We start from the raw sequence: 15,626 nt of genomic DNA, 5'->3' as shown, positions 1-15,626 counted from the left end.
CTAGTGGTCAGTGCGCATCATAGTGATGGGCCATTCCGCCATTCAGTCTACTTGCATATTAGCCTTTTATTATATAGGATAATCTGTGTCCATATTTATATTTATATTTATATAATAATCTTACCTCATACTGCTAACAAAGATTGTCTCAATGGCTAATTTTTATCTATATAGTTAAAATTTTTCAACAAGAGAGTATTGATTTTTAATAAGAAATACATACCAATTATTTGTAATTTTGAAGTCTCTCATTTTCCCAAAGAATTTCAAGTCCAGCCAGTGTGGCTCAATGGTTGAGCATGGACCTATGAACCAGGAGGTCAGGGTTCAATTCCCGGTCAGGGCACATGCCCAGGTTGTGAGCTCAATTCCCGGGGGCAGCCAATCAATGATTCTCTCTCATCATTGATGTTTCTATCTCTCTCTCTCCCTCTCCCTGAAAACTCAAGAGAGGGAAACTAGAAGAGAAGGGCAAAAAGCCAGAAGTAGGGGCTGAAACGAAGAAGTATCAGTGGAAATTATAAGGAGGATACAGATATAAGAGAAGATAAGAATCTATACCTGGAAGTCATAAAATAAAAAAGTAAACAAACATGATCTTCCAATTAAAGATTTTATTTATATTCAAAGTTTTACAAAATTATTTAAAATGTGAAGTCATAGTTAGTTATACATTTAGCTATTTTTTATTGATAATAACAGATTACATGAAATTAAGAGTTTCCCAGAAAGTGGAGCGAGAGGATTTTTTTATCTGTAGCCCTGGAACCTTGCAGAGACACTAAGCCTCTGAAACTTTGTTGCTACCTCAGAGATCAGCATTGGTCTAGGACAGTGGTTGGCAAACTGCGGCTCGCGAGCCACATGCGGCTCTTTGGCCCCTTGAGTGTGGCTCTTCCACAAAATACCACGTGCGGGTGCACACGTACAGTGCAATTGAAACTTCGTGGCCCATGCCCAGAAGTCAGTTTTGGGCTCTCAAAAGAAATTTCAATCACTGTACTGTTGATATTTGGCTCTGTTGACTAATGAGTTTGCCGACCACTGGTCTAGGAAGGTCCTAGATAACCTGATATAATATGTATACATATGGGCTGCTGAAGAATGAAATCTCTAACTTCTAAAAATAGGATTCATATTCTAAGTAAACTCTAGATAACTCAGTCAGTTTCAGGTACTTCTCTAATTTAGGAGTTCTAATAATTTAAGAAGGACATCTATGAACCAGCTATTGGTTTAAAAGAGTTCCACAGAATCCCATAAATACTGGAACAAACAGTATTCATAGGTACAGGTTAAAACTACCCTGTTTTTAAAGCCACATTGCACTGCCCTGACAGGTAGGGATTTTGCATGACAACAAAGTTGTCATTTGCTGGATCTCTTGGTCCTCCCTGGGTCTCAAAATTCTATTCTGACATTACCTTTTCCTGTGCCAGGTAAGGCTTTATTTATTACAAGTTAAAGATTTAAAGAAGCCACCCAGATATTGTGAGAAGCAACTCAGAACCAAAACATCAATAATAAAAGTCAAGTCAACTTCCTATATATCAAAGCACCACATCTAAAAGGTCAAGGATGTAAAAAGTGACCTTTTACATTTTAAAACACTACACAGTGTTTAGTTATTGTTTTGAAGAAATTATCAGAAAACATAGAAACCTTCAAACAATAGTTAAAATGGATATAAAATTTTAAAAAGTGTTTATTCGGAGTTCAGTGAACACTTAAAAATCTATGTTACTATATATCTTACTTTCCATAACTGTAAAAATAAGCTAAAATGTAGGAGTACATGTGATCTAATCTATATTCCTAGCCCTACTAAATATGTAGCTATATGAAATAAAAATCTATGCTCAAGTGAAATGTAAAAGGATTATTACTCTTACTATTTTTTAAAGTAAAAAGTATATATTCCTGGAACCCGAATAATTTGGTACCAGTCTGTTGCAGTATACTTCATTAAGAAGTATAGTGTCTCTCTCTTAGCATGAAGTCTTCTTGTAAATAATGTAATGAGTTAAAAGACTAACCTTGGTTGAAAAGGAAAGCCTGGTGAAAACAGATATAAAAACCAATTTAATAAAACTTCAGCAGCCCTACCCTGTTTGGTTCAGTGGGTAGAGCACCACCCTACAGACGGAAGGATCCTGGGTTCGATCCTAGTCAAGGAATCGAACATGCCCGGGTTGTGGGCTTGATCCCCAGTAGGGGGCGTGTAGGAGGCAGCTGATCAATGATTCTCTCTCATCATTGATGTTTCTATCTCCCTCTCCCTTCCTTTCTGAAATCAATAAAAATATACATTTTTTAAAAACTTCAGCATTTGTCAAGGAGAAATCTGAACCCCCAAATACCCATTCACAATCAATTATAATTGGAGATAAATTCCTAGTTACTTCTAGGTTATGGATATCTGCCCAATGGCAGTCTTGTATTGATAGACCAGATAAAAGGGGGGAGGGGTCAATTTCTGACCATCACTGGAGGATAAAACATATAGTTTCCTATTCTAGAACAGTGAGAGAAGATTACATTAAGGGGGAAAACTAATTTTACGAAAGCCATTAAAAGATAATTCAAGGGGACCTCAAACCAAATAGCCATGACCTGTAATCCATTCTCATATTTAAGACACAAAGGTCTCCATTTCTCTAAGGGAACTGCTCTTTCGGCATGACACACTTTCTCTCTTGCCTTGGAGCCAAGTAATTGGAACCCTAAACACACTGCGGAGCTTCTGTTGGAACCGGTTTCCAACAAAACAATACAAAAAGGGATTAACGCAGCTGTTGGTGAATCCCAGGAGGATGGCAAAAGGAAGTGCCAGGTCAATGACTGCTATAACTTCACAGCTACTAATGACGCCCATCCAGGCCAGAGCATCCAGGAAGGTCAGAACATGGAAGGGAAGCCAGCAAATAATGAATGCCAGGACAACAGCAGCTGCCATCTTCAGGACTTGGTCACGCGTTATTCTGTTCTTCCCATAGCTATTGGTCTTCAGTAAGTGTTTTCTGATTCCAAAATAGCATGTTGCTATGAATATTAAAGGGATAATAAAACCAAGGATATTTTTCATTAAGGCAATCCCAGCAGACCAGTGGGCATATTTCTCAGGTGGGAAAGCCATAACACAAGCATTCACTCCTAAATACTCAACGGTTCTGACATCGCGAAAATAAAATGTTGGCAATGAGGACAGACAGGCCATACACCAAACAAGGGGAACTATATAAGATGCTTGCCAGGGATTTCTTCTTTGAGACAGAAAGGGATAGATGACAGATTGGTACCTATCAACACTCATGCAGGTGATAAAAAAAATGCTTGCAAACATGTTCAGGGTCAGAAAAGAACCAAAAACTTTGCACATCACAGGTCCAAAGAGCCAGTCATATCTGTAAGAATAATAGGATGCCCAGAGAGGAAGAGTGGCCAAAAGCAGTAGGTCAGCCACAGCCAGGTTAAAGATGTAAATGCTGGAAACCTTTTTAGGGCCCTTTTGACAACAGAACAGTGTAACCACAATAGTATTGACAAGAAATCCAATCACAAAAATAATGTAGTAGAGAACAGGAATTGCATCTAAATGCTTATCTGATGGCTTATGTGAGCAGTTAAAGGTAGAGTCATTGCCAGAGATGTTCCCAAGTCCGAAGTCCAGACTGCTGGTGACGTTTTTGTTGATGGTGGCAGGGGTGAAGTTGCCTTTCATGTTGAAATGTCAGCAGCTCTTAATTTTTACCACCTTCTATGAAAATAGAAAAAGAACTCTCAGAACATCTACAGAATTTAGGACATCGAGTCATTAGCATTTTGAAAGTTTGTTAAAAGCAAAAAAAAAAAAAAAAAAAGGTGGGTGATTATAGAAAACATCAGGAAACAGAACCATGACATAAAATAAGATTGGATTTTACTTCTTGGAAAAAAAAAGAATTTTTTTCACTAGTACCAACAAGTTAAGACATTGCAGCATCAGGGACTGAAAATTCTGAACAAAACTACATTTTTCTCATCCTTTCATATTTTCAAGAGGTTTAATGAAAATTAATATTCCAAAAGGTTAGCTAGGATAGGAAATGCATGAAACAAGAAGGAATCAAGAATAAGAAAAGTTAATATTTCAAAAACACTTGAGCACATATCTCAGTCTATATATACTTTCTAAAAAACACACTGCTATCTGCTATTTCATAGAAAAATGCCTTATTCAAGTAACTAATTATATACAAATCATCACAGCTATGGAAAATATAAGTAACATAAGCTATGGAAAAAATAAGTAAGTGCACAAAAGATTGAAAGAGAATATGCAAAAGGAATATATTGGGATGGGGGATTATGGTTGGTTTTTACTAATTAAAAAATAATTTATTTAGTTCTACTTTTCCATTGTTTTCACAATAATAATATAAGTAAAAGGAAGTTATAGAACACATGCATATTTCTAAAAGTCCCCTATTCACATTTTAATAGAGACTATGAGTTTTAGATCTATTTAAATTTAATCTATTTTTTAAATAGCCAAATCCAGTTTGGGGTCAAGTAGACATAGTTTTGATTGCTCAATGAAGCAAGAGTTGAACATCAAAGATTAATCATATATAATTATATCATTTTTCTTTTGGTATCTTTTCAAGTTTAACACAACTAAGTAGTAACATTGCTACATGGCTCTCAAATGTTATAATCAATGTTTCAGTTTTTGTGATACTATTGTGTGTGTTTTTAAGAAGCAACATTATTCTAAAACAAAAGAAAATTAGCTGAAGGTAAACAAAGTAAAAGGAAGACTATTACTTTACATAGTTTGAAAATACATAAAAATAAAGTATTCTATGAAAAATGTAATCACCAAAGAATCTCATAATAAACAGCAAAGTTCTCATTTTTACCTACAGTTCATTCTCTCATAATCTTGACCTAATAAATTAACATAAAAAATATTTAAAAACCCACTTGAAGACTTACTGGTTGTTGAAGTTTTAAACTTATGTATCATAAACCAGCTTGCCTAGTTCCTCAGTGCACTCCTGTAAGAGAAACAGCAGTTAAATAATTTAGGAGTTTTGCAAATACAGTGTTAAAATACAGAGAAAAAGTAAAGTTCATCCATAAAAAAATATTTTCATTTAATGTATGTTCAAATGCTGTATATATAAATTGTGCAGACCTACCTTAAAACTTCAGGCTGAAGAATGCTTTTAATTCTGTGCTTACTCGTTCCCTTAGACTCAGGGACGTAATAGCACCAGATCTCTGGTTTCCTTCTTATATGTTCGGTCTGTCCACTGGGAGCCTTCAACCTACATAATTCTAGGGCTGACTTATGAACACTTGCCAGCTTTCCAGGGCTTTTTTTTGGCTGCAAAACATTAATCTGAAATTCTCACTGTCTCCAATCATAACAGCTCATTCAAATAAATCTCAAACAAAAAAAATGAAGTTTCCACAAATGTGTTAGAGAATTTTGAAGGCAGTGACTTACTTGAAAAGAAGAATATAATTATTTATAGAATATTCTCTTCTTCCCTGAATCTGGCATTCTAAAATGCATTAAGGAGTGGAGACTAGGGAATTTATTCTAGTAGCAGTGTCATTGTCCCCCAATGTTCTTTGTAACCTTCATTACTTTTTAAAATCTTTACCCCTGTTTATTAAAGAACAGTAGAAATGTGACTTGAAGTCTAGAATTTCTAAAATTTCTCCCTTGCTTTAAGCAATTTCTGTTAGTTTGTTGCTGGAGCGGTGGTGATAGGAGGGATATAATTTTCATGTTTTGGAAAAGAGGTATTAACATTTGGTGTTCCCTTTCATAGGTCTCTGTCATATTTGCGGTTTAAATACAAAGCACACAAGGTGAAGAAGGAGTAAGGCAGCAACTGAAGCCTAGATCAAATTGTTTTCTCTTCTTGTGGGGGCTGCAGTGATCAACCTTACACGATCAGCCCAATAAAAGCAAGAGTAACAAAAGGAAGAGAGAAAGAAAAGGTAGTGACAATGCTAGTTGACAATAAACTCTATGTGCCATACGTTGTGCTAGATGCTTTATGCTTGGTATTAATAGAGAGGCAATGTAGCATACCGGTATGTAAATGACCTCGGATCCAACTGCCTGGCTTCACAAGCTCAGCTATACCACTTACTACTTCTATGACTTTGGCCAAGTTACTTTCCTTCTTTTGTGTCTCAGCTTTCTCATCTGAGAAATGGGGATGATGTTAATTACCTACATCATGAAGTTACAAAATTAAACGAGCTAATGTATTTAAAGTGCTTAAACCCGTGCCTGCCACGCGGTAGGTGCCATTATAAGCTATTAATATTAACTCCATTTTACAAATCAGGAAACTAAGACTCACAGAGTTTAACTTTTATGTGGTCACATAACTATTAAATGAGGACATTTGAATTTAAACCGAGACCATCTAATGCTAGAGGCCATGTTCTTAACCTCCATACTACAGGAGGGAGTACTAGCTGGTCCTTTAAAGTCACCTACTATCCTGGAAAAAAGAAAACCTGCAACATTTACAGAAAGTGACTGCTGCCCATTCACTAACTGTTAAAAAGCACTAAAGTAGGGGGAAATTTTGAAGGATTGTTATGTGGGAGATATTTTTCTTTTTTTAAGTATATTTTTATTGATTTCAGAGAGAAAGGGAGAGGGAGAAAGAGAAACATCAATGATGAGAGAGAATCATTGATCAGCTGCCTCCTGCACGCCCCCTACTGGGGATCAAGCCTGCAACCCAGGCATGTGCTCTTGACCAAAATCGAACCCAGGACCCTTGAGTCCACAGGTCAACGCTCTATCCACTGAGCCAAACCGGCTAGGGCAGGGAGATATTTTTCTTAATTTTATTCACAAAATGAAGACCATAGAGAGACGAAAGGACTGACTAGTTTATGACAGTGAGTACAGAAAACCAGAGAAGCCACGACACGTAAATGGGTATAAGGATTCCCGTTATTTCTATGGATCATATCTGTCTGGTAGCAGTCACAGTGTGTCTGTGTTCGCTTGCCGGGAGGCTCTGAGGAAGTATCTGGGGACTTAAGCAGAAGGGGAACAATGAAGGAGAGAGGGCAGGTTAAGAAGACAAAATTACAAATGACATGAGACAAAACAAATGCTTTTGACATTTCTGTTTCTCCATTAACATTGAAGTCAATCCTGCTGTACACAGGCAGATGGCACCAGTAAGAAGTGGTCACCACTGCCTGGAAAATGTAGTAGATTCAAAGGTTAGAGGCACACCATTTCCGTGTGGTGTGTTTTGGTTTTTTTTTGGTAGAGTTTGAATATTGAAAAAAATGCTCCTAATATGTATACACACCATTTTATTAAATCTCAAACTATTTTTTTTTTCGTATGCTCTGGACAGATTAAAGTGGAGGCTCTGTCCAATTGGTGAGAAACAGACTTGGGAAACAAATGAACAAACACATATGATTACGGGCAGAAAAGTTGAAATGGGAAATGCTTTCACTCTTTGTTTAAGCCTGGTCTCTCCCTCCTTTACAAATGTTTGTTTTTGCCACATACAAGGGAATTTTCCAGACCAGAGCCTCCTGAGTGGTCAGCATGGGTCAGTTTCCCACCCTGCTCTATTTCTAGGCCCCTCTCATGCCCCTTGCAAAGAAACAGTCAGGAGGTGAGCTATAAACTTGTGAGAAAAAAACTGCAGGCTCGCCTCTGGGAGACCTAGCCTTGAACACCCCCGAGGAGCAGGGGACCTTGTCTAGGGCTTTTGTCCTTCATTACAGTAAATTGTGACGTAAATGAAGTTTAAAGAGGCACACATTTCCCAGAACATTAAAAGGGGCGTTTACTCTGTTTCTTCATAATTTTAGGAGTAAAAAACTTCACAAGTCAAAGAAAAATTTTGTAACTGCAGGGAATTAAAGAAAAAAAGTAAAAAAGGGGAAAATAACAATAATATTGACACCACTTGAAGCAAGAAATACAGCATGTTATTGATTCAGCAAAGAACTCTAAATTAATCCAACAATGTAAATACACTTGAGAGTCAAATAAATGTCAGTCATGGGAAACAGTACAACACAAAAAAATTCACTCTCCTGGGGGCAGGGGATAATTTTTCTGCTGGAAGATTGACTTTAAAAAGCCTCGGGTCATTTGAATAAATTATGCAGCTCTTCAGGGCAAGTATAACTTGGCTAGCAGAATTAAACAATGGTAAATCACACTAAATTAAGGTTTTTTGGTGAATACCTATTATGTATTGTGAGATTACTTAAGAGTATAGTTTAAAAGACCAGGTTTTTAAAAAAAGACATTCTTAAGAGGAATTTCACCTCTCTAGAAGGATACAGGGTTCAGAAAAAGACCTTATTTGTCTCTCTTACTCCCACTCACAAACACAGATGAGACTTTAAGGGAGAAAAGGAATTATTTAAATGCAAAAGTCTGAATATACATGCCCTTGTTATAAAGGTCAGGTGCAGATCATGGAAGGCTTAAATATATGTGGGCTTTCCTTTAAGTTTCTCTCTCTCTCTCTCTCTCTCTCTCTCTCTCTCTCTCTCTCTCTCTCTTTGTTTTTTGTTAATCCTCATCCAAGGATTTTTCCCACTGATTTTTATTGATTTTTTTTTACAGAGAGGAAGGGAGAGGGACAGAGAGTTAGAAACATCGATGAGAGAGAAACATTGATCAGCTGCCTCCTGCACACCCCCCACTGGGGATGTGCCCGCAACCAAGGTACATGCCCTTGACCGGAATCGAACCCGGGACCCTTGAGTCCGCAGGCCGACGCTCTATCCACTGAGCCAAACCGGTTTCGGCTCCCACTGATTTTTAAAGAGAGTGGAAGGGAGGGGATAGACAGAGACAGAGAAACATCGATGTGGACTGTTTGCCTCCCGCATGTACCCCGACGGGGACCAGGATCGAGACTGCAACCCAGGTATGTGCCCTTGACCCGAATCAAACCCGGGACCCTTCAGTCAGCCAGCCAACATGCTATCCCCTGAGCCAAACCAGCTAGGGCTAGTTTAAATTTTTCACATTTTACTTTTCCCCCACCGCAGCCACCTCTCTAAGTCCCTAACCAAACCGATAGAATTTCCATTTCTCCCAACTTGAACACACACACACACACACACACACACACACACACACACACACACATGCGCACACACTTAATACCAATCTTTCTTCAATTTGCTTACCCATAATGAACCCTTATTTTAATTGCCACTGGACTTTTCCAAACCTGGGGATCCCTGAAAGGAGGATAATTAAGAAGACTGCTCATTATTAATACGTCTTTGCAGATTCTTTTTGTGCCTGTCATTAGTTTTCACAATAATGAAAACAGGAACATCAGGTTGAAAACAAATCAGAAAAAAATAAGGTCCTCTATTCAAAGCTAACAATCAGAATGACTGTTTTGTACAAACCAGCCTAAAACTTCGGTAAGATGGCCAATATGAGTACATCAAATTGACTGGCTGCCTAGGCTTTACATAGAGAGTAACCCAAAGGACTATTAAATCAGTTAACAAGGTTGAATCCATGCAATGAAATAAGTGGATGCCTGACTCAGTACATTCCTGAGACCAGTTGCTTCCAGCTGAATCTGGTCCCAAGAATATAAGGAGAGGGAAGAGTTCCAATTTCGTTCTGCTCCAAAGGCATCTGCAGGCCTGAGCATCATATTTAGACCAGGATCTCACAGGAGGCACCCTAGTTTTACCAAATAGCATCTCAATGCTATATAACCCAACGAGGGGAATTATAAATTGAAAATTGTCTATATTTTTGGTTCACTTTCAAAATATTAGCTAATTGATCTGACATTTCCCCCCACTTATCTGAATAAATTGATATGTAGAGTAACAGAATATACCACCTCAAAATATGCCACTTTGGCATAAAGATTATTTTGAGCTAGAAACAATTGAGGAGAAACAGGTATAAGAAAAAACTCTCTGCCCTCCCTCATTTGCCTAAAAGCAGAACACAAATTTGTAAACACATCTCACTTTTCCTTACCAGAAAGAACAGAATTCTTTTTTTAAAAAATGTGGTTTTATTGATTTTTAGGGAGAGAGATAGAAACATCAATAATAGAGAAACATCATTGATCAGCTGCCTCCTGCACACTCCTCCTGGGGGTCGAGCCCACAACCAGGCATATGCCCTGAAGGGGAATCGAACCATTGACCTTTTGGTTCCTGGGTCGACACTTAATATCTGAGCCATACCAGCTGGGCAAGAACAGAACTCTTAATGGACAGGAGAACTTCTAGACTCTTATCAGCCCAGAGATGTGCACCATGAAGAATCTACAAAACCAACCTTACTAAAGAATCCTATCTTCTATTAATTTCCCCCATATACTTACCTTCCTGCAGTGTGCCACTTTAAAGCCTAAGCCTGTTTTCCTTTATCTTGTCATTTCTCTAAAAATGTATTATCCTTTTGTTAAGATGCTATATAAACCCAAGTGCAACCACCCCTTTGAGTTGCGCATCACTGAGTTCTCCCATGTGTAACCACAATGCACTCTGTTATTTAATCTGTCTCTTTCTCTACTTAATTTGTACTTTCCAATGACCATAAAGTTTGTGTTCCTTGTCTAAAGCACCCTCTTCATCTGCTTCCTGATATCAATAAAAAGGGGAAATCTAGCTTGGTGACTACGCAATCAGACCAGAAAAACTGGTTACTGAAAAATTCTTATAGCAGAGATTATCATTCTAGAAGTTAGATTGATGAATCCCCCAAACCATTCCCTCCATCAGTTTTGCCTCTCTAAACCCTAATTTGTGGTAGCCACCCAATTCTATTGATACTTATCTGAATAAATTGATATGTAGAGTAACAGAATATACCACCTCAAAATATGCCACTTTGGCATAAAGATATTTTAGATACTAGATGCCTGGAGCACAAAATTCATGCACAGGAAGGGTCCCTAGGCCTGGCCAGCGATCAGGGCTGATGGGGCCTTTTGGCTGCCGACTGGGGCCTTCCTTCCCCAGCTGCATGCTGCTGGCCGGGACCTTCCTTCGTTCCACGCCACCCCCTGGTGGTCAATGCACATCATAGCAAGCGTTTGAACTCCCGGTCTCCTGGTTAAACTCCTGAGGGGACACTTTGCATATTAGCCTTTTACTAGTATATAGATAGATTATTATTATTACTAATGAACTATAGTCAAGACCCTGCTCCAGGGACTTGACATTCAAGCTTTTGTTTGGTTAATTAGACAAATTCTCAAAGTTGGAGAATGGGATAGGGGGAACAATGCCTCACTGTTTGTGCCTACAACAAAGAAAGAGGGAATGGGGTGAAATAATATCTTCAAAACAGGCCATCAGTTCAGACAGAATTATAAGAACAAATAGTTACTTGACTTTGTTTCAGGGATTGATTTGCCCCAACCTCTCCCTCAGGCTCCTAAAAGGATAGAAAAGCAATATAAAGTTGTACAGCATTGAATATATTTCGGTTTTGAGGTATAAATTATTTAGAAAAATTAGCAGAGAGAGCAAGATGACAGGAAGTTTGGGGATAGTGTTCTAGAAGGATTCTGGGGTCTTTATTCCAAGGAAATGAAAAACAAGAAACTTATAATTGGGAATTCTGAGACTACTTGAGTTTTTAGATGTTTATCCTACAGATATTTGGCATTCATGGTTTTCAGTATAGATTTGTAAAATCTATACCTAAAAGCAGAATTTTTATTGTAAATAATATGCAATGTATCCCAAAAGAAAACAGTTCATGTTCAGATATATAGAAGTTGATAGAATTCCTTATAATTATGTTATTGTATATATTTCAATATTAACACTCTTGTTTTTATATTGGTCCTATATTATATTGGTCACACAGTTGAAATTATTCACCTTGTATTTATTTTTTAAATGGATAATTCACATACCAAAAATTTACTCATTTAAAATGTATGATTCAGTGGTCTTTTGTGTATTCATAAAGTTGTGCAACTATCACCACTATATAATTCCAGAATATTTTCATCACCTTTAAAAGAAACCTGATACCCATTAGCAGTTGCTCCCTACTCCCTGCCTCTCTGAAACCTCTATTTTCCTTTTATTTTAAGCAACAACAACAACAAAAAATGAGCTGTAGCCTAGAAGTTCCATTATACATTGCCTAGAGAGAAAAAAAATAACAAATCAATACATAAATGAACTTTAACAACAACATTGCATTACTATTATTATTATGTTTTAGTTATTTTTCAATGGCATGAGTCTGTGGCCCCACAGATTGCAGGAAATTAAACATTCATTCAGTGAACATTTAGTACTGTTGGTGTAAGTTTGCTTCTCCCTAACTCTATACATTCTTGTTGAGTTATTTGTACTAAGCTCCCAGTCAAAAGGTTTCTTTGGTGTTAATATAAAAAAAAATAAATGTTATGTAAATATCTCCAGGGTTGATTCCATCTGAAGGTCCCCAACCTTTGGGGGAACAGAAGCCATTTTTCATTTCCCTGGACATGAAATCCCCTGGGGGTTGTTAAGGCAGTGCTGACACTAAAGAATATGAATAGATTATGGGATAGGACACCAGGCATTATGCTGGACACTCCACATTTCATGTATACTTCTCAATGATCCTGAGAGACTGTCATCGTCATTTTATAAATGAAGAGAAATTAAGAGAATGGAGTGCAAAGAGGTTAAATAACTTGCCCAATGTTAAACAGCTAGTACATAATAGACCTAAGTAAGGCTCAAACCCCAGCCATTATTTCCACTACACCATTCTGTTAAACATGAGGTACAAGATTAATTAATCGCTTCAATTAAGAGGGCCTTCTAGCTTGGCTGGCATGGCTCACTGGTTGAGCATCAACCTATGAACCAGGAGGTCACAGTTCGATTCCTTGTCAGGGCTCATGCCCAGGTTTCAGGCTCGATCCCCAGTGTAGGGCGTGCAGGAAGCAGCAGATCAATTATTCTCTCTTATCACTGCTGTTTCTATCTCTCTCCCTCTCCTTTCCCCTTTCCTCTCTGAAATCAATTATATATATATATATATATATATATATATATATATATATATATATATATATATTGGTTTTTTTAAGAGGGACTTCTAACTTTCTAAACTTTCTGGGAATCTCTGGGTTAATGTCAATCAGAAAAATATTTTAAAAGATTAGCAGTGTAACTCAGAAAATAGAATAATCAGTAAATATAATATACTTAGAGCAAATCTCATGGATAAAATGTAAAAAGAATATGTTTCTTTACTGACTTGATTCAAAGGTAAATGTCCATCGATAGCTAGATGAAGTCAATAAGGAATAAGGAGCTTGAATTGCATCAGGTTAGGTCTTTGTTTATATACTGTAATTGTATAGATCTCTTTGAAGTACTGAGAAAACTTTTTTTAAAGTCTAAAACGGCATCAATATATAATACAAGAGAACAATATAAACATAATTTGTCCTACATTTTCAAAATAATTTTTTTTTCTATCAGGTTGTACATTTCTAAAAGTTTCTATTTTTCCCCTTGAAATTTTGACAAATATTCTATCTAAGAAGCACAAGGTTCTACAGGCCCTCCTATGTAATACTTAGGACAAATAACAAAGAGAAATGAGCCCTCCATTAAGTATCCAGCTAGCTAACTTAATAATGCCTTCCCACTGTGCAAGACAGCAAACCCTGAGCCGCGAAGAACAGGAGAGGAGACAAGTGAAGAGAATCCAAGCTCATTGCTACAGTTGTCAAAAAGTACAATAGTCCTGCACTAGCTGATTGGCTCAGTTGGTGTGTCGTTCCATGCACCAAAAGGTTGCAGTTTCAGTTCCCAGTCAGGGCACATACCTAGGTTGTGTGTTTGTTCCAATCAATGTTTCTCTCTCTCTTTCTCTCTCACCTTTTCTCTCTCTAAAAATCAATAAAAACATACCCTTGGATGAAGATATTTTTAAATTATTTTAAATGTACAGTAGTCCTCCCCCCCATAAGTGGTTTCACCTTGCAAATTTTCTGAAAATGTTAAATGAAAAATTCCAGAAGTAAAAAATTCAGAAGAATTGTGTGCCATTCTCAGTAACATAATAAAATCACACATCCTCCGTTCTGTCCCGGCCTGGGACATAAATCATTCCTTTCTCCAGTCCGTTAGTCACTTAATAGCCCTCTTGGTTATCAGATTGGTTGAGAGAGGGGGGGTAGAGAGAGAGAAGAGAAGAGAAGAGAAGAGAAGAGAAGAGAAGAGAAGAGAAGAGAAGAGAAGAGAGAAAGACCACATTCATATAACTTTTGTTCCAGTATATTTTTATGTATTTTATTTTAATAGTTATTATTAATCTCTTACTGTGCTTAATTTATAAATTAAACTTTACCACAAGTATGCATGTATAGGGAAAACATCCTATATAATAAAAGCCTAATATGCTAAGTGTCCGACCATTCGTTGGACCGTTCCACCAGTCACTATGGTGCACACTGACCACCAGGGGGGAGACGCTCCGACCAGTAGGTTAGCTTGCTGCTGGGGTCTGGTCGATCACAATGGGGCGAGTGGGGCTGGACGTGCCTGGGAGGAATCCGTGCACCTAGCTGGTTTCAGCCCTATACCGGCAGGCCAGCGGAGGGACCTCACTGGTGCACAAATCCATGCACCAGGCCTCTAATTATATAATATATATTTGTAGTTTGGTACTATCCAAGGTTTCAGGCATCCACTGGGGGTCTTGGAACATATTCCTTTTGGATAATCGTTCATGTAAATATTTGAGAATAATTAATTGATTTGAGCTGTTAATTATGGTAGTCCTGTATTTGTTTGGAGATTTAAGCATGGAAACCAGGGAGAAGAATGGCCCTCCTCTCTCAAGGAAGGAAGAACATGAAAAATAAAGGAATGAAACTATTTCACCAATTGGGTAAAATATAGTCAGTACTAAAAAAGCTGGATTCAACATTTTATAATGCCACCCCCCTGTGTGCTCACATAGGATACTGTTGACATTATCCACCGCATTTTTATTGCCCAAGCTTCACTAAGGCAATCATTCTTCCAACAAACATTTTCTTAAGGCCTATCATGTACCAGACCTTGGGCAGGTTGCTAGAAATACAGAGCTAAATGAAATTGCTCCCTGGTTCCCAGGAGTTTCCAGTCTAATTTATTTCAAAGAATAAACTTTCATTAAAATTTCTTTCTCTTCCATGTGGATTCCAGCAACAGAGAGGAATCTACAGGACTACTCCAGCCATGAAGACAGAAGAGAAGCAGTCCAGAGATGGAAGACGCTGACGTGGCCTTCCCATACTAGCAGGTAGCAGCTGTGCATCACTGCAGGTTGCCCAGGACCAAACCAGAGAGAGTCGGACCTGCATTACCACCATTTGTCCACCATCCAGAACTGTAATGTCAGTGCTGACATGTACACATAAGGAACTGTTGGACATTGAAATTGGGTCTCAAAAGAACTGTTGGCCCAGAAAGAAACTCACTACAGACTGATTCATTTGCCTGTCACAATAACCATTATTGCTTGTCTCATTTTCAGTTCTTATAAGTGTATTTCTAATAGCACATGATCTCACTCATCTAGGGGAAATAATGAACAACATAGACTGATGAAC

At 37.7% G+C, this 15,626-nt stretch overlaps 1 protein-coding gene and 1 pseudogene across 3 annotated transcripts in view; one reads left to right on the top strand and one right to left on the bottom strand.

Moving 5' to 3' along the window:
* Nucleotides 1-655: 655 nt before the first annotated feature.
* Nucleotides 656-15,626, bottom strand: part of AGTR2 (angiotensin II receptor type 2) — a 35,145-nt gene continuing 20,174 nt past the window's right edge. Inside the window, exons 1-3 of one of the 2 annotated variants that reach the window (XM_079765194.1) lie at nucleotides 5,184-5,293; nucleotides 4,978-5,039; nucleotides 656-3,757 (exon numbers count right to left, since the gene is read on the bottom strand). In XM_079765194.1, the coding sequence (XP_079621320.1) occupies nucleotides 2,633-3,721 (1,089 nt within the window). In that variant the 5' untranslated portion in view covers nucleotides 3,722-3,757; nucleotides 4,978-5,039; nucleotides 5,184-5,293 and the 3' untranslated portion in view covers nucleotides 656-2,632. Of the gene's footprint in view, nucleotides 3,758-4,977; nucleotides 5,040-5,183; nucleotides 5,294-15,626 lie in introns of those variants that run through there. The other variant, XM_079765195.1, reaches the window with a different exon arrangement.
* The window catches only part of LOC307096028 (equilibrative nucleoside transporter 1-like), a 69,740-nt pseudogene continuing 63,013 nt past the window's right edge, over nucleotides 8,900-15,626 (top strand). The window contains exon 1 of the transcript in view: nucleotides 8,900-8,939. The product of the transcript in view is annotated as an equilibrative nucleoside transporter 1-like (transcript). The remainder of the gene's footprint in view (nucleotides 8,940-15,626) is intronic.

Source organism: Cnephaeus nilssonii (genome assembly GCF_951640355.1).
Source record: "Cnephaeus nilssonii genome assembly, chromosome: X".
Lineage (NCBI taxonomy): Eukaryota > Metazoa > Chordata > Mammalia > Chiroptera > Vespertilionidae > Cnephaeus > Cnephaeus nilssonii.
Note: the sequence above shows the minus strand (reverse complement) of the source record. Positions and strands in the feature narration are given on the sequence as shown.